This window comes from Peromyscus californicus, unplaced genomic scaffold (genome assembly GCF_007827085.1).
Source record: "Peromyscus californicus insignis strain IS unplaced genomic scaffold, ASM782708v3 Scaffold_3__1_contigs__length_106647218, whole genome shotgun sequence".
In the NCBI taxonomy this organism is placed as follows: Eukaryota; Metazoa; Chordata; class Mammalia; order Rodentia; family Cricetidae; genus Peromyscus; species Peromyscus californicus.
Genome location: NW_026294551.1, coordinates 16,384,472 through 16,408,730, shown reverse-complemented (window position 1 = coordinate 16,408,730; position 24,259 = coordinate 16,384,472). Strand labels below are relative to the sequence as shown.

The following is a 24,259-nucleotide window of genomic DNA, read 5'->3' as shown; positions in this document are numbered from 1 at the left end:
CCCTCCCATTGACCCGGAACTCTTCTCGGCCGAGTCTCAGGTCGCAGGCTTCCGCCTCCGCGCCTGCGCGATAGGGTGACTTGGATGCCGGCGGTCCCTGCCGAAAGAGGGAAGATGGCGCTTGATGGGCCAGAGCAGGTAAGGCTGCGGCGGCGGCGGAAGGCAGCCACCCAAGCTGCGTGCCGAGTGCGTATAATCTGAAGTGAGGAGTGGCCAAGAGCAAGGGGGTCGAGTGGATCAGGAACGGGTGGACCACGTCAGACTGGACCCTGCCTGGGACTGGATCTGCTGTGTCAGCGCCGCCCCGGTTCAGCAGGACAGGGGTGGGTAGAAACGGAGTGAGGAGCGAGGCAAGCAGGAATGGCCTGGGGCCGGACCTGGACTCCGCTCCTCCGTTTTGGCTTTGTCTGGAGTAGTTAGTTCACCTTGGGTCTGTATAGCTCTTGCCACGGAGCAAAGCGCTCCACGGAGCAAAGCGCTCCGTGGATATATGACCCCTTGAGCCTCCTAAAAGTAGGAGGTAGGTGGTAATTGCATCCTTTTAGTGGATTCAAAAGGAAGGGTTAGAACAAGAACTAAGCTTCGAACACACAGACCTCACCCATCGAGATCTGAGGAAAAAGGAATGAGATTTTTCTGGCCTTATTTCTTAAGCTGTATGGTGAAGTGCCTTGGAAATAGTATGGCTTAATCCCAGTGGTTTAGGCCCTTGTTTAACAATTACACTTGTCTTCAGATGGAACTGGAAGAGGGGAAGGCAGGCAGTGGACTCCGCCAGTATTATCTGTCCAAGATTGAAGAACTCCAGGTGAGTACAGACACCAGAGGGAGCTAGACGAAGATGGGAAGTGATGGATGCAGAATTCCTCAAGTCCTTATTCCACTGGGAGTGCAGTGGAGAGTTCTTTTCCTGTGTTGTTCCTTTGAAGTTTTTTTTTTTTTAATTTGTTTATTGTGTGTACGTGTGTGTGCATGCTTGTGTAAGTTTATGTGCACCATATTTATGCAAATTGCCTGTGGAGGCCAGAAGAGGGCAGTGAATCCCCTGGAACTTGAGTTACAGGTGGTTATGATCTACCATGGATACTGAAAACTAAACCCAGGTCCTCTGCAAAAGTAGTAAGCCCACCTAACTGCTGAGCAGTCTCTTCAGCCCCTTCTTTGTAGTTGGGAATTAACAAGCAGTGTCAAGTATATTAATAATCTACTGCCCTTAACGCTCATCTCTTTGATTTAGTATTTAGTATTTGAGTAGTATTTAGTTAGGGTTGGTTTGTTTGCTTGCTTGCTTTTTAAGTTTTTCATTTTATGTGTATGGGTGTTTTGCCTGCATCTATGTCTGTGTGCCACACATATGCCTGGTGCCTGTGGAAGCCAGAAGAGCATGTGGGATCCCCTGTAACTGGAGTTACAGAAGGTTGTAAGTTGACATGTGGGTGCTGGGGATGAAGGCCAGGTTCTGTGGAAGAGCAGCCAGTACTTTCAATGACTGAACCACCTCTCTAGTCCCAAGAGTCAAATTTTAATTTGGGGGGGGGGGAGATATCACTGAGTGGGGTGTGGTAGGCATACCAGTAATGCCGGCACTCAGGAGGCTGAGGCAGGAGTAGTATTTTGAGTTTGAAATCAGCCCAGATTACATAAAACTCTATTTGGAAAACAAAACCACTTGTAAAAGGTACAGTTAGCCAAAGGTGTTAAGTGGGAATGAGAATGGGTTTGGAAAGCCACAGAGAAAATTTCTGAACCCCAGGTGCATTTACAGCTATTCTATTTGGTTTTCCTTTCCTTTTTTAGACAATGTCTCACTGTGTACCCCCAGATGACCCAGAACTCCCTATGTAGATAAAGCTGGACTCAAACTCAATAATTCTCCTGCCTCTGCCTCCCAGGTGCTGGGATTAAAGACAAGAGCCACCACACCCAGCTTGGTTTACCATTTTTTAATGCTTCTCTATGTGATGCCATCTCTCTCAGGTCTGAAATAAAGCAGGATAATGGATGCTGTTGCCTGTGTGCAGTTTAAAGACAGATCTTTTTTTTTTTTTTTCTTTTCTTTTTGGTTCTTCGAGACAGGGTCTCTCTGTGTAGCCCTGGCTGTTTTAGAACTCGCTCTGTAGACCAGGCTAGTCTCAAACTCACCAAGATCTGCCTGCCTCTGCCTCTCAAGTGCTGGGACCAAAGGTGTGCGCCACCATCACCTGGCTGTTTAACTGATTTAAAACAGGATCTCACTGTGTAGCCCAGACTGGCCTAGAACTCCTCAGCTTCCAGCCTCAGCCTCCTTAGTGTTGGAATTACAGTCCTGTGCTACCATGCCTACCATGCTGTTATTTTTTCAAGAATGGGTTTCTCTGTGTTGTCCTGACTGTCCTGATCTCACTCTGTAGCCCAGGCTGGCCTCTAACTCACAGAGATCCGCCTGCCTCTGCCTCCTGAGTGCTGGGATTAAAGACCTGCACCACCATGCCTGGCTGTGCTTACCTTTTTTTACTCACTTTTCTAATTTTAGTTTTTGAAATTATAATTTTACACACACACACACACACACACACACACACACACACACACACACACACTTTCCTTCCCTCCAATCCCTCCTGTACACCAGCTCCCCTTGTTTTCTCTCAAATTCATGGCCTCTTTTTGTTACATAGATGCATATGAAAATAATAATATATGTTCCCAAATACATAAATACAACCTGTTCAGTCCATATAATGTTACCTGTATGTATATAGTCACTTAGTATGATATGACCAATTTGGGGAGAGGGGCTCTTCCTTTGGGAAGATTATTTCTCTTCCTCTCAACATTCCTCACTTACCCATAGTTCTTTGTCTAAGGTTGAGGCCCCATGGATGAGCTTCCCCCTTTCCATGTTAGCGTGTCCATTGGTGTCGTCCTTGTTCTGAACTTGCTTAGGTAGCCATGTTGATGAGACTTCATGAATGTAGCCTCTCTGGCATTTCTAGGAGACGCAATCTGACAACGAACTTTTTGTTCCTCTGGCTTTTGGAATCATTTGCCCCCCAAATTATTTGCCTTCCAAAATGATCCCCGAGCCTTAGGTGTAGGAGCTGTTTAGATGTATCAGCTGGGACCAGGCAGCACACAGTCTCTTGTTCTCTACGTTTTGATCGGTTGTGGTTTTCTGTAATTGCCTCCATTTGTTGCCAAGAGAAGTTTCTTTGACAAGGAGTAAGAACTACATTTATCTGTAGGTACAAGATAATAGAATGTAGTTAGGGATTATGCTGTTTTAGTAAAGTGGTGTTTGTAGTCTTTTCAAGATCCTTGACTTTACTAGCCCAGGGAGTCTCTAGATGACCCTGACCAACAACTCAAAAGGTAGATTACTCATACCTGGTGGGTTCTGTGTTGTTTGTTTGTTTGTTTATTGATTGATGTGAGGATGTCAGATCCCCGAGAACTGGAGTTACAGACAATTGTGAGCTGCCATGTGGGTGCTGGGAATTGAACCCAGGTCCTCTGGAAGAGCAGCTAGTGCTCTTGACCAGTGAGCCATCTCTCCAGCCCCCTGGTGGGGTTTTTATTAACTAGTCTATGGCCCTTGCGTGGAGCATCGTCAACCCAGGTGGGAAGCTTTCATTTAAAATAGATGTGTATTGGTATACACAGACTTATATGTATTATACATTATTTTATGTAGATAATGATTCCTTAATGACTTTTTCAGACATCCTGTTGTTTTACCTTCCTCCCTCCTATATTTATTTTCTTCCCTTTCTAATTAAGGCTCCCCCTTTCCCATTTCTTCCTTCATATCATTTATATCCCTCTCTATTATACACACACACACACACACACACACACACACACACACACACACACTATGGTCCCGTTTTACTTTCCTGGCTTCTGCAGTCACCCCAGGTTGTATACACACATCTGAAGACTTGGCGTTAGGAACTAACTAACTTTTAACTGACAGCCGTTGAGCTAGAACTCAGGCTTCCTGTGTCTTTCCACCATACCATGGTCCCTCTCCACAAGCCACTCCATGAGAAGCTATAATTTTTCACCACTAGATCCTGTTATTCCAGGACCGGTAGTGGACTAGAAGCCTTCTGTGATGGCTACCTGGGGCTCCTTAGGAAATCTTAGCAGACAGGACAGGGTCTTCAGACCCTGCTGGAGTGAGGTCAGAAGCAGCAGCTCAAACCTGCCTGTAAGCGTCTCAGCCAAGATCCAGTTTCCTAACAGGCTGTTGCTTCTGAGTAATGGGACTTGTCTCTTGTCCTCCCCAGCTGATTGTAAATGATAAGAGCCAGAATCTCCGGAGACTGCAGGCCCAGAGGAATGAGCTAAATGCAAAAGGTGAGAGGGGAGGAAATGGAAGGCTTCGTGTATGTGTTGGTTGAGACAAAGTCTGGGTGTTCCCAACCTTCCATCTTCTGTAATGCTCACTGTCTCCTCAGCCTAAAGTGATGCTTTCCACTGTTCAATGTACTTGTTTCCCATTTACCTCTTCAGAGATCCACGGTAAACCCTTTTCAAGACAGAAGGGTTTTCTTTTAGTTTATGCATATTGAATCGAGTACCAAGGAAATGCCAAATGAGAGGCTGGGTGGCTGGTGGTTCTTTAGGATTGTTTTTTGTTTAGTTTGGTTTTTCTCTTCAGTTCGCCTGTTGCGGGAAGAGCTGCAGCTGCTGCAGGAACAGGGCTCCTATGTTGGAGAAGTAGTTCGGGCCATGGATAAGAAAAAAGTGTTGGTCAAGGTAAAAGCAGCATGACCCCAAGAACCAGCTCATTGCATTCCCACCCCTTGTATGCAGCCTTGCCGTGTTCTAGAACTTCCCTGGGTTATTCCTGGTTAGGGGTGATGCGCTGATTCTTGAGGAAAATCATGAGCCCTTATTTCTTCAGGTCCATCCTGAGGGCAAATTCGTCGTTGATGTGGACAAGAACATTGACATCAATGATGTAAGTGTAGCTGGTGATGTTGTGGATGGGGGAGCAGCACCACCACACTGCATCCTGAGACTTACTCCTGCCCGGCACCCTCGTCCAGGTGACGCCCAATTGCCGGGTTGCTCTAAGGAATGACAGCTACACTCTGCATAAGATCCTACCTAATAAGGTGGACCCTCTGGTGTCACTCATGATGGTGGAAAAGGTGCCGGACTCAACTTACGAGATGATTGGTGGTCTGGACAAGCAGATCAAAGAGATCAAAGAAGTGATCGAGCTGCCCGTGAAGCACCCTGAGCTCTTTGAAGCACTGGGTATTGCACAGCCAAAGGTAAACATCAGACTTTGCTGGGCGGCTGCGGGCTCGGTCTCCTCAGACTAGATCCAGTGCTGGGGTTGCCAGAGCACGAAGCTAGTTTGAATACAGTGCAGAAAGGACATCGGTCTTCATTTCTTACATCCCTCCCCTCGAGCGAGGGGTCCAGCACAGAGCCCTCACTTGTTAGTGCATGTTCAGTAAATGAAAAGGATTGGCTTTTTCCCCTAAGTGTGATGTATCCCCGCTTCCAGGGAGTGCTCCTGTATGGACCCCCAGGCACTGGGAAGACATTGTTGGCCCGCGCTGTGGCTCATCATACGGACTGTACCTTTATTCGTGTGTCTGGCTCTGAACTGGTACAGAAATTTATCGGAGAAGGTAACTATGGCTAAGACTGTGAGTGCTGAGTAGAAGGGGAGAGGGTGGGGTGCACATCAGCTCCTAATGCCAGGTTGGCCTTTGCATAGGGGCAAGGATGGTGAGGGAGCTGTTTGTCATGGCACGAGAGCATGCTCCATCTATCATCTTCATGGACGAGATTGACTCTATCGGCTCCTCCCGGCTGGAGGGAGGCTCTGGCGGGGACAGTGAAGTGCAGCGCACAATGCTGGAACTGCTCAACCAGCTGGATGGCTTCGAGGCCACCAAGAATATCAAGGTGAGGTGGTAGAGGCTTTCCCACAAGCCAGGTAAAGGTGTGGGGTGGCATGGGTGGCACAGGCCTAAGAGTTGTTGAGCTGATTCCACTCCTTCCTTTCCCAGGTTATCATGGCTACTAATAGGATTGATATCCTGGACTCTGCCCTGCTTCGTCCTGGGAGGATCGACAGAAAAATTGAATTCCCACCTCCTAATGAGGAGGTCTGTGGTGGATGGTGCCTGTTGGAGCTCTGGCTATGGAGATAGGGTGCAGGGCTCAGGGCTTTCTTCTTTTATCCCTAGGCCCGGCTGGACATTTTGAAAATCCACTCTCGCAAAATGAACTTGACCAGGGGGATCAACCTGAGAAAAATTGCTGAATTGATGCCAGGAGCTTCAGGGGCTGAAGTGAAGGTAACTGGAGGCTTCAGGGAAGCAGGACAGTAGCAGGATGCCTTAAGAGCCAACCCAGTGCTAAGGGGGCCCAGCAGCAGAGCCTCAGCTTCTCTTCCCTGCTTAGGGTGTGTGCACAGAAGCCGGCATGTATGCTCTGCGGGAACGGCGTGTCCACGTCACTCAGGAGGACTTCGAGATGGCAGTAGCAAAGGTGTGTGTCTCTGCCCTTCTGCCTTTGCCGCAGTGGCTCTGGACCATGGGCTAAGCTTGCGTTTGCAGTTCATAAATCCCCGCTCACACATGTATATTCACTCTCTTCTACCTCCCTCTCCAGGTCATGCAAAAGGACAGTGAGAAAAATATGTCCATCAAGAAGCTATGGAAATGAGGGTGTGTCCTTTGTGTGGATCCCTCCAATAAAGGTCTGTGCGGTAAACTCTCGAACTCCAGTCTGTTAATAAGTGACTGCACTGTTCAATGACCAGGTCTGGGCACCACAAGTAAACAAAAGGATTTATTTGGAATTTTCCAAGTTTGCCAGAAGTGGCATTTGCCAAGCCTTAGGCCCACCCTCTTTAAGACCAACTGCAAAAGGTAACAGTAATCCTCCCAGCTTCCACCTTTCTCCTTCCTCTCCAGCACGCACACTCCCCCTGCTTTAGCTGGATTAGAGAACTGGCACATTCCCTCCCTCTGGGAGACTCCACCTCCCCCTGCCCAAGCAGCTGGGGGTGGGCAGCCCCAGGCATCCCAGGAGATGATGGCGGCTGCAGCCGCTTGCATAGATCAAGAAAAGAAAATAAGGAAGGAGGCACCAAGTAGGGCTCCCTGAAAACCCCAGTTACCTCTGTACAAAAAAAGTGGCTCCCACATAGAAAAACTTGCTCCCCAAATAGTGCAAATACCCCACGAAAAGGACAAACCAGCAGCAAGGCTGGGCTTGTAGGAATGGCAAAGAACTTTGGTTGAGAAAGGCCAGGAAGAGTCTGGGCTGCGCCTCCTCTTCCTTGCCCAGCTCCCCAAAGCCAGCTGACACTGGCCCTAGGGTGAAGCCTGTAAACATGCAAACCCAGCAGCCTTTGGTTCAGAAATGTCTGTTACAAAGTTAAAGCACAACTTCCAGCAGTCCATGGGCCTGCCTGCAGGGGGCTGGCGACATCTTAGGGACCCAATTAAAGCCAATGCTAAAAGGTAAGTAATAAGGCTTTGGGACCAAGCAATGAGGGGTGCTAACACTACATTTATGAAACTACTGGGGAGTAAAAGGTGGCAGGAGACACACCTCACTCCACCCTACATGTCTGCAGCCCCAGCCAGCCAAAACCAAGAGGACAGTCTCCTGCAGGTTCCGGGGCTGGGCACAAAGGAAGGAAGCAGTCCCTGAGCAGTTAGGTCAGGCGAATTCCCAGCACCTGTTCCAGTTCCTGCCTTCGCTGCTGCACCTGGAGAAGAGAAAGCATGGCTCAGGCTTCAGCTTCTCAGGAAAAGGAGGCTAAAAGGGCAGAGCCTCACCTTGGCAAAGATGTGCCTCCCAACTGCTTCCTGAGCCCAGGGCTGGTGGTAGAAAGCAGCTCGTCTCTCCTCCTCGGGATTCCCAATCACATCCGTGATGATCTATAAAGAGTAAGGTATGGCATAATTCCCACCCCTGAGCCAGTCTGCTTGCTCTGGGACTAGAATAGTGCTTGGGGTAAATATGTCACCCAGTGTGTTAGTTGGACCACCTTCAAAAAAAAGAGGATTATACCTTGAGGTCTCGGCGCTGGGAACGGAGCCATTCCTGGATGAAGTCCTGGGGGTCAGTGCTAAAGCTAAGCATGAAATCCCTCTGGGTCTTCAGCTGGTTGATGGACTCAATAGTCTCATGGATCTGCAGAAGGGGTGCAAGTATCAAATGTACTCCAGCCCTGGAGTCTGTTCTTAGATCTATGTACAGAGGTCCTATCCTCAGTGTGCTGTGTGGAAGTGACAGATCAGCTCACCCCCACTCTGGCCTCAGTGGCTGTGGAGACAAAGGACTTACCTTGACATCCAGAGAGGCAATCTCCTGCTGGTTGGTGGTAGAGGCCAGAAAATTGCTCATCTGGGCCTTGAGTGGGTCATCCACCTCCACGTCAATGTCATAGCAGGCTGTCTTCTTCTGGTCGTTGGGATCCACGCTGCAGGCAGCACAGGAAAGGCAGTAGAAACATGGCTATGTACATCCCAACCACCACCAAGCCTATTCTACGAGCAGAGTTTCAAGGTGAATTCTGTTTCCAAAGAGCCATCCCATTTTGCTTCCTTCCGTTTACCTAATGACGTGATTGATGACGATGGGGTCTGGATGCTGCAACAATCCAGCCAGCTTCATGGGAATCTCAGAGAAACGGAGTCGGCCACAGCTGAAGATCTGGAAAGAGCATCAAAGGCCTGGTGATGCCTGAGGGCACGGGGGAGTAGACCACCAGGGCCAGTAGACAGCAGTCCAAAGACTGACTAAGCACTTGCCCACTAGGGTTCCAAAGCGGATGCCAGGGATGAAGAGAACAGGAAGGGAGCAGCAGCTGACCTGGCGGAAGTAACGATTGCAGTTGATGTACTCCCGCTCATGCCCATCCTGCAGCTGGTTGTGTTTGATGTAAAGCCACAGTGCCTGCATGATGGCGGCCCTCGTCTGTGTGTGCACTCCCAGCAGCCTTGCCAGTCGGGGGTCCAGTTTATACTGAGGAGGCTGGGAATGGACAGAGGAGTAAAGACAGACTCCTGTGCAGAGACAGAAGAGGAAGGAGGCAGAGCAGTGGCTCTCAACCTTCCTAATGCTGTGGCCCTCTAACACAACTCCTCAACATAAAATTATTGTTGTTGCTACGTCATACTGAAATTTTGCTACTTTTATGAAGTCTAATGTAAATATCTGTTTTCTGATGGTCTTAGGGAACCCCTGTGAAAAGATCATTCAACACCCCAAGTTGAGAACCGCTGAGTTAGAGGAACCTGCTCCCCTTCCCTGCATGAATCCCTGGGCATCTGTCACCTGATGATCCAGCATGAGCAGGAGGGTGCACTTGACATTGAGATCTCCTGGTCGTTTCACCTGAAAGCCATCTGTTTCTTGGGTGGTGGGCATCCGATGCCACTGTCCGAGAAGAGGGGAGCAGAGTTGACCACTAACGGAGAGGCTATAGCACTCCACCAGCACGCTGAGCTTACGCTCTGCATCCCCTGGCGCTCGTCCCTCCCGGGCTCTACCTAGCACTCTCACCTCCACCAGATGGTTGTCAGGCCCATACAGCTCCTTGTCCAGCTCAATGACAAGGCTCTTAAAGAAAGATGAAAACTTCCTCTTCTGTTTGCTAGGCTGGGAATGGAAAGAGCTGTAAGATGGGTGTGCTGCTGAATTCATTAATCAAAAGAGAAGAAACAACTCAATCCTGGAGCTCAAGGTACAGTCTTGGACCCTGAAGTAGCATTCAAAGTTTTGGCAAACTGGCAGGAAAAGGGCTCCCCATTAACCCCACTGCCAACCAGTGAGGGAGTAAATCCAAGACACTCGACTGCCATCTAGAGGAAAAGTGTAATAACTGCAGATGTTCGTCCTCAAGCTGTGCTGGAGCACTTGCCTACCCCCAGCATAGAAACAACCCTCTCCCCCCAACTCTAACCTCTAACTGGATAAGGATGTACCCTTTCCCCATGCTAGGACTTCTTAAAGAGTACTCATGTCTGTCCAGTCTACATTCACACACGCCTTCTCCCCTCCAACACCTCCTACCCCGACTCACATCATCCAGAAGTTTTCCCTCCACTCGAAGTTCCCAGGAAGCCACCTTGTCTGCCGCTGGGGTTCCCCCGGGGGTCCCTGCAGGTCCTGCACTATCACCATCTGTCTTGCTGGGGCTGAATGTATTGGAAATATAGATCCGAAGTTTGCGCTTTTGCTGAAGAGGAAGAACAATGAGCTAGAGGTGGACAGATGTGCTGGCAGCCCTAACTATCTTCTTAGAAGTCATAACCCTTGGAGTTAGTAGTGGTGCTAGCCTTCAAGAAACTCAACGGACAGTGCCAACACCACAGCTGCACACAACATGATACCAGGCAGATCAGAAGCCTTTGGAGCCAAGGGCAAGGCTTAATACAGCAATATATGAGGTTAGCATGTGAGGCTGTAGGTTCTAAACCCCCACCCACCCTCATTTAAACACCCACTACAGTCCTTCAATACCTTGGTCTCCTAGAAAGCCTCTACATTCAGGGGACTGCTCTAGATAATTAAAGAACAAAGAAGGAAAGAGAAGAAAGCTGCTTTAGGGTTGGGTTGTTAAAAGGTAACTACTCTGTCACCTCTCTGCTACCTCTCAAATGTCTGACCATGAGCTGTGAGACTGACATTCTGAATCATCAGAAGCCACATACACACACACACACACACACACACACACACACACAGTTGAAACAGAATGTTCATGCAATGCTTCTGCTACTACAGTAAGTACTTCACTACTGAGAATTATTTTTCTATTTGCTAGTATTCTCTATTTAAAACACAGTAAACTGGGCGTGCACAATCATAAATGCTTGTGATCTCAGAGCACTCAGAAGTCAAAGGCAGGAGGACTGAGTTCATGGCCACACATAGCAGGATACCATTTCGAAGCATGCTAAACTGAGTTGTGCTTACTAGTGGACTGCTCCCTGCTGTGACAAGTACTGCCTAAGCCCATGAGCCCTGCTTATCCCTGGAAGACAGTGCCAGGGAAGAAAAACAGAGTTTGGGAAGACTCAGGGTAGCATGTACCGTCAGAGGCTTTTTGATAGCCTCTTGGATCTCCATCCGCTTGCGAGCGATGGTCTGGTCCAGCTTCCTCTCAAAAGCTAAGAGATCCATGTATGCCTGAGACTCTGGGACAAGCTCTCGGATCTGCAGATTGAGAAATCCAATGGCTCGCTTCACCAGCTCTAGTTCTACCATCCTCCCTCCCTTCCCATTCCAGGACTGGGGAGGCCTCCTAACACTCACTCGCTGAGGTAGAACCTTATCTGCCATCTTCCTCCTCTTTAACCTAATAGGAAAACAGAAACCCATCTAAGAGGTTAACAGTCCAAACTCCCCATCTTCAAAACCCTCTCCCAAATTGCCAAGAGTCTCCTTGGGGTCAAGGTAGAGGGAAACTGTTAACACCAGAGATGAGCTAGGCAAGGTATGAAAAAGTCTTACCCTCGGCGCTGGGCAGGCATGGGGGGCTGGGCCTGAGGCACAAGCAGGCGTTTTCGGAATGGATCCATCATAGTAGGTGGCATGCCAGGTCGAAGCGGAGCAGCTGTGCCAAATGGGGAGCCAGCTGGAGGTCCCACCTGCAAGCCAGCCATGGGCATCCTGCTTCCTGGTGACATGCCAGGTCGCTGGGTAAAGTGGAATAATGGAGGCGCACAGGTCAGTGGCAGAGCCCTACGGGGTCCATAGCCCATACCCTCCATCTCTCTCGCACATGGGGAGACCTGCTGGAGACCAGGAACAAAGGGGAACAGGCGCCTGAGCCCAGCCTGTAAACCACACCTGCCCCGCCCCTGCAACCGCCCTGGCAGCCGTGCCAACAAATGAGGCAGCCAGAGTCCATGGGTGGGAGGGGAGCACCGTTTGCAGAAAGAAGGGCCTGGGGAACGTTTCAGGACTTATCCCCACCTCTCCAGCTTCACTATGCTATGTCCTGCTCCCTGGGATGAGCCCGCCTGGAGTTATTTATAGAGTTTAGAAACCCCACTATGTACTCCCTCTTCCTTTCCCCATCCTGGAGGAAAACACTGCTTGGGTAACCAGGGACAGGGCATAGCAACCCAGGGGAGTACAGGGGGGTGTAAACAGTCTGGTGGGGCATGCCCAGTGGCTTGCCTGGGAGAAAGGCAGTCGGGGGGGATAGCAAGCCATTAATTAGGCAGCAGCACCCCAGGTGAGCAAATACAATAGGATGCCTTGGCCATGTCACAACTTGTGGAGATGGCCTCAGGAGAGTACGGACACCATCTGGTCACCAGATGGCCTCTACCACAACCCGGACCTGCCCCCCACCCCCACGCGCCTGCCTGCCCTCCTCTCTCACACACTTCCCTATGCCATGCCCTACCTCTATGTCAAAAGACCCCCAAAAAGGGAGTTATGGTTCTTGGGTGGCCTGTGGGAATGAGAGCAGCAGACATCTGGACCATGGTGCCCATGGTCTAGGCACCACCTGGCAGCCATGCTGCTGGTTCAACTTAACCCTAGCCATCCCAAGCTGCAGAATAAGACTGTCCTGGGATTCGAGGAGTAGAATAAAGGGTCAACAGCAACAATCTGGGTGACATAAGTAGCTTCTTGGTTTCTCATCCAAGACCCAGTCCTCCAACATTTCTGGGAGCCCTCCACCTCCCAGCTCTATTCCCATGGCTGCTGCCTGAAAGGCCTGTTTGGCAGCTCTGCCTCGCACACACTGTCCCTGGCAGCTTCACAGGGCTGGCCCCAGGGCCCAGGTTATGCAATCAATCAGTACAACCAGACAACCAGGCCAGCCTGGGTGGAGATTCACACCAAGTTAAAGGACCCACTCCCACCACCCCCCCACCCCTGTGCCCAAGCATCCTGGAGACCAGTCTCTGCAATTTCTTTATCCAGCACCAAACCCATGTTCCCAACAACAGAGGGTCAGATTCATGACCAGTAGCAGAGAGGCAGGGAAAGAAACATGACCCAGAGACAAGGGGAAGGCACAGGAGCCGGGTGACAGGGAAGCATGTGGCAATTGAGGAGTTAAAAGTCGGAGATCCTGGGACCTCGGGAGTCCTGCCACACGTCTCCCCTCATCAGGAAGAAATTCATCAAAGCTGTTGAAAAGAAAAAAGCAGCCTGTTTCTCTGTCCCAATAAGCCAGAGCCAGAAATTATGGGGGGAAGACTCAGGGTGGCCACAGCTGTAAGACTCCCACCATCATCCAAGACTTGAGGTTTTTAGGGTAACTGCAGATATAAGCTGGGGTACTCCAGTCCCCCAAGGAGCCCTCCACTGAAGTTCATAAAGCCTGTAGTACTGGGGAGTCCTCCGGGAAATCCCAGGATGAGGCAGCCCAGACAGGCCTGGAATAGGCTCCACCCAGACATCTGCTCCAGACTTCTGGGGCTAGGGCTCCAGGCCCCCAGCTCACCCAGGGCCTCAGGGGAAGGCTGCTCACAATTCAAGTCCTAGTTCCCCCTTGCCAAGCTCCACACCTGGGCTTTGAAGAGCCAGTAACTCCTCCTACTTAAAAACTCAGGGTTAGAAGATAAAGTCACAGCCACAGATTCTCAGCCTCTCTGCCTGTCTGCCCCACCACAGGGGTAGGTGTGCCTGGTTCAGCCCCCTGGACCCCCGAATACAGTAACTTCTACTTGGCCCAACACCCCACATTCTTGGCTTGATTCTATAACCACCAAGGAGACAATGGCAGAGGCTAGACCTCATTCTGCCATTTCTGGGTTAGGGTTCAAGTAAGTGTGCTCTGCTCTGACCCAAAGCCTGCAGCCCTGATCCTCCTGCTGGCTGCCTGGGCCTAAGAGCTTCATTTGGAGAACATACCCTGACCCTGTGAATGAACGTATTTTAAACTCTGAGCTGAGTGCACCCAGCAATAATGCAAAGTAGGTGTTTTGTTTTGTTTTTGACTGTGGTGTGTTAAGCTCTTCGGCTGACTGTGCTCCAAAACTAGAGTAACCCTCTAGAGGTAGGTGGGCCATTACTTTTATTTCAACAAGCTCCCTAATATGCCCAGCTTGAGCATGCAAATCCTTGCTCTTCCTGCTCACTCCCAAGAGCTCTAACCAGGAGGAATCCCTTTGTCCTCAGACCCCAAGCTCTTTTGGAAGTTGGACACCCGGACATGAAAAGAAGCAGGATCTCCTTCAAACTCACCCAGTGTTAACCGGGTTCTCCTTCCCCACTCCCCCGCCTTCCCTGAGAGAACAGAGGAGGAGGAAGAAATGGAGAAAAAGAAGATGGTGATGGCAACCTGGTTGGTATGGGATGCCCAGACTCAAGGCCATCTTCTTTCTCACACCTCGTAGCCACAGCTATTCAGCTGGCCAGCTTGGCCTCAGCACAGGCCCAAGGCCACTCTACAAAATATGGAGGAATCCATCTTCCCATCCTCACAGGGGCTTTCCCAAGGGCACATTTTCTATCAGACTCATGCCAAAGAAACTGGTATACATAGTGAGTCGGGCCAGCCAGGACTACATGGGGGGGGGAGCAAACATATCTCCCCCGTGCCTATAGGAAGCTTCCAGATCAGTCCTAAGCAAGCAGGGCCAAGGGCTAGAATAACGGATGTAGGGACTCATCAGTGATATACTGGGCCCATGAATCTCCAAAGAATGCAACATTGGAAAGATAAACTCCAGCTAGTCTATCTCTGTTCAGACCCAAACTCTTCATTTTCTTTTGAGACAGGAGAAATGAAGAGTTGGGAGCAGGTGGGTAGGGTGGAGAATCACTATCCCCACCCCCAGTTAGATATCTTCTTAGAAATTTGATTCCTGGTAGAATATGCACACTCCATGAGGATCTATTTCTGAGGCCTCTACCTAGAGACACCAGCAGAGGACAGAGTAAGCTACAGTGCACACCTGCAGATATTTGTGGCTGTGGCACATAGGCTGAGATACATATGGCCTTGTCAAGAACCTGGAGAATAAATAAAAGTAAAGAGAGGTTGGGTGTGGTAGTGCATGGCTGTAATCCCAGCACTTGAGAGGCAGAAAGAGTTCAAGGCCAGCTTTTTGGCTACACAGCCAGCCTGGGCTACATGAGACCCTGTATCAAAAAAAAAGTAACAAAAGTGACAAGGATATACGGTAAAAGGATGGACACAATCCCCAATCTGGCTGGATTCCATGCGCAGCACCAAAATGCAAAAGCAAAACATAAAATTTACAAACATTCTGGAGCAATTCGCACCAGAACACTGGGGAAGGAGGAGGCCCACACGCAGGGTCAAGCTGAATTCCCAATACACTGACCACAGAATCTGTCCCCCACTCCTCAATGGCCTTTGAAGTTGCAACCCGAGACTGCTCTCTTCCAAGCTAGAAGGGTCAGGGCAGTACCCTCTGAAGCAGCCGCTGCCGCTGCAACAGCCCCGGACTAGCAGGACTCCACAAAGCCGCTCTACTCCTCCAAACTTTACTGGTCATTGACACCAAGAAGAAAGTCCAGGACAGAGCGTATCTAGAACAGTCTGTTACTGGGACTGGGCCTTCTTCAGACGCGGCCGCCGCTGTCGCTAATCTAACCTGGAGTCCTCTGGGCCCCCTCTCCTTAGTCCCCCATGTCGTAGGAAGCCAGGCTTCCTTCCTCTTCAACTAGCAGCTGGGAGCCATCTCAGACACACTAACGCTCTGCCAGTTCCCAACTAGGAAAAAAAAAAAAAAAGCCAAGGCAGAGAGAGAGAGTTGCAGTGGGATCGGGGCCAATGATAGGATAACCCTGTTTTCTCAGTAACGACCCTCTTCCAAAATTTTCTCACCACATCTCGGGTCACTCCCTGACCCCGACTCCGGGACCTGCCTTAGACTTTTCAACCCGGCGGCACACAATTCTCTGGAAATCCCAGGAAGCCTACATCTCTCAGTTACTCAGAAGCCGTGTGCCAAGAAGCCCCGGGACTCTACTAAGTGCTCAAGCCCTCCACCGTCGAGCCTCTCTCACCCTTTCCCCGACACTGCCTCCAACCCCTAGCCACTAACCGAGGGACCCTGGCCTGACCCGCCACCAGCCTCCGACAGCTCCTCCTGCAGCGTCCCCTGGGCCGCCCGTTCAGGGACTCCTCCTGCCCGCACCTGAGGCCCCGGGGGGGACCGACCAGGCGCCCTCGCGGCGGCGCCCGCCTGCCTTCCTTACCTGGTACTGCGCCGCGGGGCCCGCGGGGCCCATGGGGCGGAAGGCGGCGGCCCCCGGGACCCCCATGCCTCCAGAAGGCCCCGGGCCTCTGAGCGCCGGGTTGGGCAGCATTCCGGGTCCCGCGGGCGGAGGCGGCGCACCAAGGGCCGCGGCAACGGCGCCGCCGCCGGGGCTCAGCGGGGGCAACGGGAACCCGCCCGCGCCACGGCCCGACATCGCTCTGTCCCGTCCCGCGGTGCAGCGACCCGGCCTCCCGGCTCTGTGTTGAGTCCGCTCCGCGAGCTACGTTCCGCGATCCGGGACTTCCCGGTTTTATGGCCGGGTTCCGGGATTTTCTCTTCCAAGTTCGTAAGTTCTTCGCAGACCAGCTTTAGGACCGGCTGCCCCTCCGACTCCGCTCCTGTCGGGGAGAGTCCAGATCCAGGATGCGCTGCAAGCCCGCCGGCCTCTCCCGGCCTCCGGAGGTTTGACCGCCGGAGTCCAGTTACCCAGAGGCGGTTACGAACTCCCAGCCCCGCCCAACCCAGGCTGCTACAGGCCCCGCCCCTCCCGGCAGCCCAATCGAGACTACCTCTTCAAATCCCGCCCCTCGCGAGACCCGCCTCAAACAGGCACCGCCCATAACTGACGGCCGCAGAGCCCCGCCCTTTGGGACCGCCTTTTCCCGGAGTCGGGGGAGCGGGAGCGGAAGCGGCCCGCGGAAGCGCTGAGAAAGGCGCGGGGTCAGAGTTCAAAGGTCATAATCGTAGCCCCACCACGATTAAGTGGTTGCTCCTTGCTCCGTAGTGAGGCTGCCTCCGCGGGGTACCCGATATACCCCTCCAAAACAGTTCTGTCCAGTCTGCATTTTCAACCTTAAAAAGAAGCGATCTGCGGCAGAATAGTCGCCATCAACTTTGTAAGAGCGCTTCCCAACGCCCGAGGATGTAAACCAGTGGTATTGGGCGTTTACCTTCACCAGCACCCCATACCCACCCACCCCCTACCCCAAAAAACCTATATTGGTTGCTCAGCGCTGCGAGGGACATGGGTGGCCCCAGACGTAACCGAGCTGGGTGAAAGCTTGACTTGGCCCAGTGCAGAGTTTTTTTTTGTTTTGTTTTTCAAGACAGACTTTCTCTGTGTAACAGCCCTGGCTGACCTGGGACTCACTTTGTAGACCAGGCTGGCCTTAAACTCACAGAAATCTGCCTACCAAGTGCTGGAATTGAAGGTGCGCGCCACCACTGCCGACTCACAGAAAATTATTTTAGGTGAAGGAATTTTGCATACTGAGAGAACTCCAGGTAGCGAAATAAGTTTTCTCTAGTTTGTATAGGACTTCGTTTTGAAACGTGCAGGGCCTTTTTGGAAACTACTGGCTTTGGCTATGCTACAGACCTACCCTCGGTTAATGTGGAGCTCCTCCCTACGGTACAGAATCAGGGCTGCTTAACTTTAGTGAGCACTAAAAAATCCTCAGGTTTGGGTTGGAGAATGTAGCTCAGGCTGTAGAGTGCTTGCCTAGCATGCACAAACCCTGGGATTGAACCCCAGACTCATAAACCCATAAACTGTTCACAGTGGTGCATACCAGTAATCCCAGCACACATGAAGTAGAGGCAGGAGGGCCTGGAGTTCAGGGTCATTCTCAACTATATCACCAGTTGAGACTAGGGTTACAAGAGACCCTATATCAAGAGAAAAGTCAAAATTGAACTTCTTTGTTAAAATGTTTATGATTCAATGAAGTGGGGGCAGGGCCCAAGATTCTCTATTTCTAGCAAGGTCCTTTTTTGTTTTGTTTTGTTTGTTTTTTGAGACAGCGTTTCTCTATGTAGCCACCACCGCCTGGCAAGCAAGATCCTTTTTAAAGAATTATTGTATGTGTAAGAGTGTTTGCAGGATGTATGTGTACCACGTGCTAGCCTGGTGCCTGTAGCAAGTGTCAGAGCCCCTGAAACTGGAGTTACAGATGGTTGTGAGCCACATTGTGGATGCTGGGAACCCAATCCCAAACTCTGCAGAAGCAGCAAGTACTCTTATGGCAGAGCTCTTTCCCCAGCCCCTCTAACAAGATCTTAAAGGGTGCTATCAGTAGACCACACTTGAAATAAGCTGGAGAGACGTTTCATAATAAAAAAATCCTCCGCTCTATGTTTTTGTTCCCAACCAAATGATTGCTTCCTTGTTTATACTAGCAGCTCCTGTTCATGGCACTCTTCTGTCGTTTTTCAGAAGTTAGTTTTACTCTCTACCTCTTCATACCTTTTTTTGTTTTTTGTTATTTTGAGATAGAGTATCACTATATAGCTTTGGCTGGCCCAGGACTCTCTATGTAGACCAGGCTGGATTTTTGACAAGCAAAGATCCCTCTTCCAAGTGCTGGGATTAAAGGCCCCGATTCCAGCACACCCATCTCTCTTCCTATTTTTTTCCTCTAGTGCTAAACTGTGCTGCAGCTCCTGCCTATTGGCCATCTGAGACACTCTCTCCTTCCCCCCAAAATCTGTTAGTCTTGGAACAGGCCACTAAAATCATTAGTCACTGCATTATGGTCCCTCCCATACCTACAAGCTAATGTCCATTTCAGCCTTTTGTAACTGCACTAACTCTCCAAGAAGAACTGGGGTGGTGGAGAAGCAGGCTGCTCTGGGAAGTTATTCCAAAGGATCCCTGCCAGCTTGCCTTTCATCCCAGAACTGTATTTAAAATGTAGCCCACCAGGAGTACTGCTACAGCGCCCTCATTAGAAAACTACTACTGTAGGCAAAAGGCAGGTGAGGGTCCCAGGCCAGCCTGAGCTCTACAGCAAGACATTGCTTAAGAAATTAAAGAAACGCTGGACAGTGCTGGTGCACACCTTTAATCCCAGCCCTCGTGAGGCAGAGGCAGGTGGTTCCCTCTGAGTTCAAGGCCAGCCTGGTCTACACAGCAAGATCCAAGCCAACCAGAGCTACATAGAGAGACCCTGTCTCAAAAAAAAAAAAAAAAAAAAAAAACCCTGTTAGTCATAGATTTGTATTTTAGATGAGAATTGTGAGGGTTTGGTGGTGGTGGTGGTGGTGGTGGTGGTGGTGGTGGTGGTGGTGGTGGTGGTTATTTTGGGGGGTGTTCCACAAATACGTATGACTAAATATAAACATGACATTAGGCAATCTTTACTTCAATGCTGCAAGGCAGTTACTGATACTATCTTCATTTCACAGACGTCATCTGAGGATTCATCCTTTTAAACACTTAAAGACATGCAGTAGCGGCCAGGCATGGTGGCACACCATTAATCCCAAGGCAGGCAGAAGCAGGGGGATCTCTGAGTTAGAAGCCAGCCTGATCTACAGAGCGAGTTCCAGGACTACACAGAGAAACCCTGTCTTGAAAATAAATAAATAAAAAATAAAATAAATCCAAATGGACAAGTTCCAGCTTGGGTCCCTGTGGGTCCTTGCTTAGCTGTTTGGTGGGCCTAATGGTACCCCTCTTGGAGTTCACAAAAGAAAACAAGATACCTTGGTGCTCCCGTAGAGCAGACCAGCAAGGATCATTCCTCAGTATAGAGGTCCTTTAGGAGGTCAGAATTTCAGAAAAGGCAATATGGGTAGTCAGGTTATGGTGGAAAATATTTATTGAGATGGTGGCACAGCTGGATCCATACCAACCTGTTTCAGCTGGAGCATCTAGGCAGCTGCAGTATGCATCTCCCACATGGATGCGACGGTGGAGGCAGGCCCAGGGCACTGGTATGCAGAGAAGTAGAAAGACTAGCTTGCACCACATCGGGTGCCTCAGAACTAACTGCCTTAACTCCAGTTCCAAGGGAATCTGACACCCTCTTCTGGCCTTGTCAGGCACTGCATTTATGTGCAGAAACACATGTATACAGAATTTAAAAATTTTTTAAAATGTAAAAGTAGCTGGGCAGTGGTGGTGCACGCCTTTAATCCCAACACTCGGGAAGCAGAAGCAGGAGTTCAAGGCCAGCCTGGTCTTAGATAACCAGAGATAGAAACCCTGTCTGGAAACACCACACTACATACATACATACATACATACATACATACATACATACATACATACATATGCAAATATAAGTAAACTAGTATCCACAAGATACCACAGAGAAACAGAAACCTTTAATGGGTGAAAGGGATTAATAAAGACTTCTGGGTGGTGGGTAGGAGGCAGTACAGGATGAGATCAGTGTCACTTCAGTCAGTAATCACAGTCTAACAGGCAGATGATCCAAAGTGTAGAGATTGCCCATAGAGAGAGCAGACACTGGTGTAAAGACGTGGATTTCAGTCCTAGGAGTTCTGCCTCCTAGCCTGGAATACCACAAGGAACGTCAATGATTTCATTTGCTTCTGGAGCTGCAGTGACAAAGAGTTGGCAAAGAGAAGCTTATGGAGTTTGGAAAGGCTCTTTTGGGAGGAAAAAATGACTTGTAGTGTTTACAGCTTTGCTTTGGTTCTTCCATCAGAGTGACTGCCAGATGTTTTCTTCTGGTTTCTAAGCTACCCTGTTATTTCTGAAAGGCTTCTCTGCTCTGGGCTGGAGAGGTAACTCAGTTGGCAGAGTGCTTGCCTAGCGTGCATGAAGTCCTGGGTTCCACATAAAACTGCCCCGGCACCACATAAAACTGGATATGATAGTGCATGCTTGTAATCTCAGCACTTGAGGTGAAGGCAGGAGCAGAAGTTCATTTCATTGTCGGCTACATAAGATCCTGTCTCATAAAAAGGGGGGGGGGGGATGTGGTATGCTCAAAGAGCATGAAAGCTAAGCATGAGCACATGGGCAAGTGAATCTCCTGCCGGGTCAGCTAAGGTTGACTTTCTATTGTGTGGAGCCGAGGCTTGCTGTTATCACCCTAGTATTTCCTTCATGTCATGTAACAGCATCAGTGTTTGGCAATGGAGAATCAGATAATACAAATGAAACAGTGTTATCTAACCATTAAAAAGGATGCTGTAGGACTGGAGAAATAGCTCAGAAGTTAGGGCCGCTTTCTGTTTGTGTTGATTACTTTCTATTGCTGTGAAAAAATGTGATGACCAAGGCGACTTAGAAAGCATTTAATTTGCCTTATGGTTTCAGAGGGTCAGAGTCCATGATGGGGAGGGGGCACGGTAGCAGGAACAGCTTAGTACTCACGTTTGTTCCAAAAGTAAGAGGTAGAGAGGCACGCTGGGAATGGCTGGATCCTTTTAAACCCCAAAGCCCATCGAGTGTCACACTTTCTAATTCTTCCCATACAGTTATTTCAGTTGAGAACCAAGGATTCAAACATTAAAAAAAAAAAAAAATCCTGGCTAGAGAGATGGCTCAGTGGTTCAAAGCACTGGCTGCTCTTCTAGAGGACCCAGATTAGATTCCCAGCATCCACATGGTGGCTCATAATCATCTATAACTCCACTCCCAAAAGCTCTGACACACATACGTGGTATACTTATATACATGCAGGTGAAAATTCATACACATAAAACAAATTTAAAATCCACAGAACTATACACTGCACAGAACTTCACTGTAAACTATATGCCCTAACAATAATGCATGAATACTGCTTTATTAATTGTAACAACTAGACAACACTAATGAAAGATGTTATTAACTGGGAAACTGGAAAGGATAGGGAACTCTCTGCTCTTTATTTCTGCACATATAAAGCAGTTAAAAAAAGTAAAGTCGGTGTTGGGGATTTAGCTCAGTGGTAGAGCGCTTGCCTAGCAAGCGCAAGGCCCTGAGTTCAGTCCTCAGCTCTGAAAAAATAAAAAATAAAGTCTAAAAGCAGAAGGGAAAGGCAGTAATGAGCTTCATGGCTACAGCCAGTTCATAGCCCTCTTACAATCTCTGATGTCAGAGTCTAGGGCACGAGTCTACCATCTGTTCTCCCATACAAGGTAGAAACTGGGCATCATGTGGTTCATCCCTGGTCACTTCTCAGATCCTCCAAAGGTGGGGGAATCTGTACCCAGAGCTACTGGGGTAATTAACAGACTGTTACTATAGGGAACAACAAAGGAGAGGCCTCTACAGACATGCCTGACTTCCTCGTGATCCCATTCTAGTCGTATACAGACATGTCTGACTTCCTCGTGATCCCATTCTAGTCCTATACAGACATGTCTGACTTCCTCTTGATCCCATTCTAGTTCTAAATGTCCTTGCTCTCTGGATTTCTAGCTTTAGTCCTCTTTTCTGTACTTCATCCAGACACACTCATCATCCATCCCTTCCATGACCCTAAGTCTCTACCTCCAACCCCCAGAGCTTCAGATCCATATCTCCAGCTCCCAAAAGATGTTCAAAAAGTCACTTAATCCACATGCTCAAGATCAGCGTTTCACTGTCACTGGATTTGGCCACCTCTCAACAGTGTCTGTCTTGGTGAAGAGCTCAAGGACATGGCGACGCCGGGTGTGTCTTGCTGAGACCTTCAACCCGGTTCTGCAGGCTAGTGAAGGCAGAGGAAGGAACTGAGCAGACACTACAGCCAAGCAAGCCTGGGCGCCTTCACTCTCCTGTAATCATCCTCCACTCCCCTCTCCCCGCTCCTCAGTCTGAGTTACTGGGTTCTGTGTCTCACCAAATCTTCCTTGGATCCTCCACATGTCTTCCTTCCCATCCAACTGGTTTCCCTGCATTAGCCATCCTCCCCAATCCTCCCTGGCATTCCTCCCCCAGGACATCAAAGCAGAGCACTTCCTTCCACTCACCCAAGTGCCCTCACTTATCTTCAGCAGGGAACTTCAAAATGTGGTTTCTCAGAAGTGTCTCCAGAACTCTGGGCTGAATGTGAGATAGTAGAGCGAGGCGCTTCCCACCCCCTCCCATGCCTGCTTTGCAAGCACCTCTGCTTTGCTGTGCACATTGAGTGACTGCAGGGCTTCCAGCAAAGTGCCCCACAGCTCTAAACTGTCCAAAAGCCACCACCTTATGGAAGAGCCTGTCTAAACGCCTTAGTGTGGCATGGTTGACGGTACTATCTGTCCCCACGTTAGCTGGCTTTGCTTTCTGCCAGCAGTCCAAGTATTCTCCGATCCGGCCACACTCAGCTCACCTTCCCGTGAACACACCCACCTCCTGCTTTCATAGCTGTGGTTTCCTTTTGTCTACAATTCAGTAGACACTGTAGCTCCTCAAAGACTGGAGCGTTGTGCCTGCTAAGCCCCCCTAAACCGCACGTGGTACAAAACTAAGAGCCCTGTTCATATTTATTAAATAAATTCTTGCTCTTCTCTAGTCCTCTGCCATGCGAGCATCAGTTTATCTCTTGGGGCTAACTCTGGAATTTCCTGTGACTTCTTATGCCCAACCCCCCAACTGCCATCATCACGGTTGCTATCTTCCATGCTTTTCAGAGCACTCGGGCCATTTTGTAAGTGAAGGGAGGGATGGAGGAATGGGATAGGGAAGGGGAGCCAGGCGTGGTGATGTATGCCTGTAATCCCAACACTTGGAAGGTAGAGGCTAAGAGGATCACTTCAAGGTCAGTTTCCGAAACATTGGGAACATTGGGAATTTGAGGCTAGCTAGTCTGGGTTATATGAGATCCAGTTTCAAATAGTAACCACACACACACACACACACACACACACACACACACACACACACACACACACACACACTAGGGCCAGTGGGCTAAAAAGGACTTTTTGAATCTTGCCAAAGTCACATTGAATTACTATCTGGCACAAGTACCCTGGAAGAGGGGGACCAGGCAGCAGCTGGGTGGCTCAGAATTTTGAGGTAAACAGCAAGGACCAGAGTTCGGGAGACACATCACTCAAAGCAAGACTGGAACTGCCAGCCAGAATGCAATTGAGCAAAACCAAGAGATGAATAGTCATAGGGGAAAGACATTCTTTGGTTTTGTTTAAAGATCTTTTCTTGGGGCTGGAGGGATGGCTCAATGGTTAAGAGCACTTATTGGCCGGGCAGTGGTGGCACACGACTTTAATCCCAGCACCTAGGAGGCAGAGACAGGCGAATCTCTGAGTTCGAAATCAGCCTGGTCCAGGACGGCTAGAGCTTACCCAGAGAAACCCTGTCTCGAAAAACCAAAATAAAATAAAAAGAGCACTTATTGTTCTTCCAAATAGGA

At 49.7% G+C, this 24,259-nt stretch overlaps 2 protein-coding genes across 2 annotated transcripts; one reads left to right on the top strand and one right to left on the bottom strand.

Annotated features, from left to right (window-relative positions):
- The first annotated feature begins 14 nt into the window (after window positions 1-14).
- On the top strand, window positions 15-6,726 carry Psmc5 (proteasome 26S subunit, ATPase 5). Its single transcript, XM_052758740.1, has 12 exons — window positions 15-138; window positions 737-808; window positions 4,272-4,341; window positions 4,646-4,743; window positions 4,892-4,948; window positions 5,037-5,267; window positions 5,507-5,633; window positions 5,723-5,913; window positions 6,018-6,116; window positions 6,198-6,308; window positions 6,415-6,501; window positions 6,625-6,726. The coding sequence occupies exons 1-12, from the start codon at window positions 85-87 to the stop codon at window positions 6,676-6,678; spliced, it is 1,251 nt and encodes a 416-aa protein (XP_052614700.1). The 5' UTR covers window positions 15-84; the 3' UTR covers window positions 6,679-6,726.
- Window positions 6,727-6,786: 60 nt separating this feature from the next.
- Window positions 6,787-16,678, bottom strand: Smarcd2 (SWI/SNF related, matrix associated, actin dependent regulator of chromatin, subfamily d, member 2). Its single transcript, XM_052758738.1, has 13 exons — window positions 16,174-16,678; window positions 11,488-11,672; window positions 11,290-11,332; window positions 11,068-11,190; window positions 10,055-10,210; window positions 9,535-9,630; window positions 9,307-9,408; window positions 8,842-9,003; window positions 8,585-8,682; window positions 8,314-8,449; window positions 8,038-8,160; window positions 7,803-7,904; window positions 6,787-7,732 (listed from the first exon to the last, which is right to left on the bottom strand). Exons 1-13 carry the CDS (start codon window positions 16,387-16,389, stop codon window positions 7,679-7,681), a joined length of 1,596 nt encoding a protein of 531 aa, XP_052614698.1. The 5' UTR covers window positions 16,390-16,678; the 3' UTR covers window positions 6,787-7,678.
- Window positions 16,679-24,259: the final 7,581 nt, after the last annotated feature.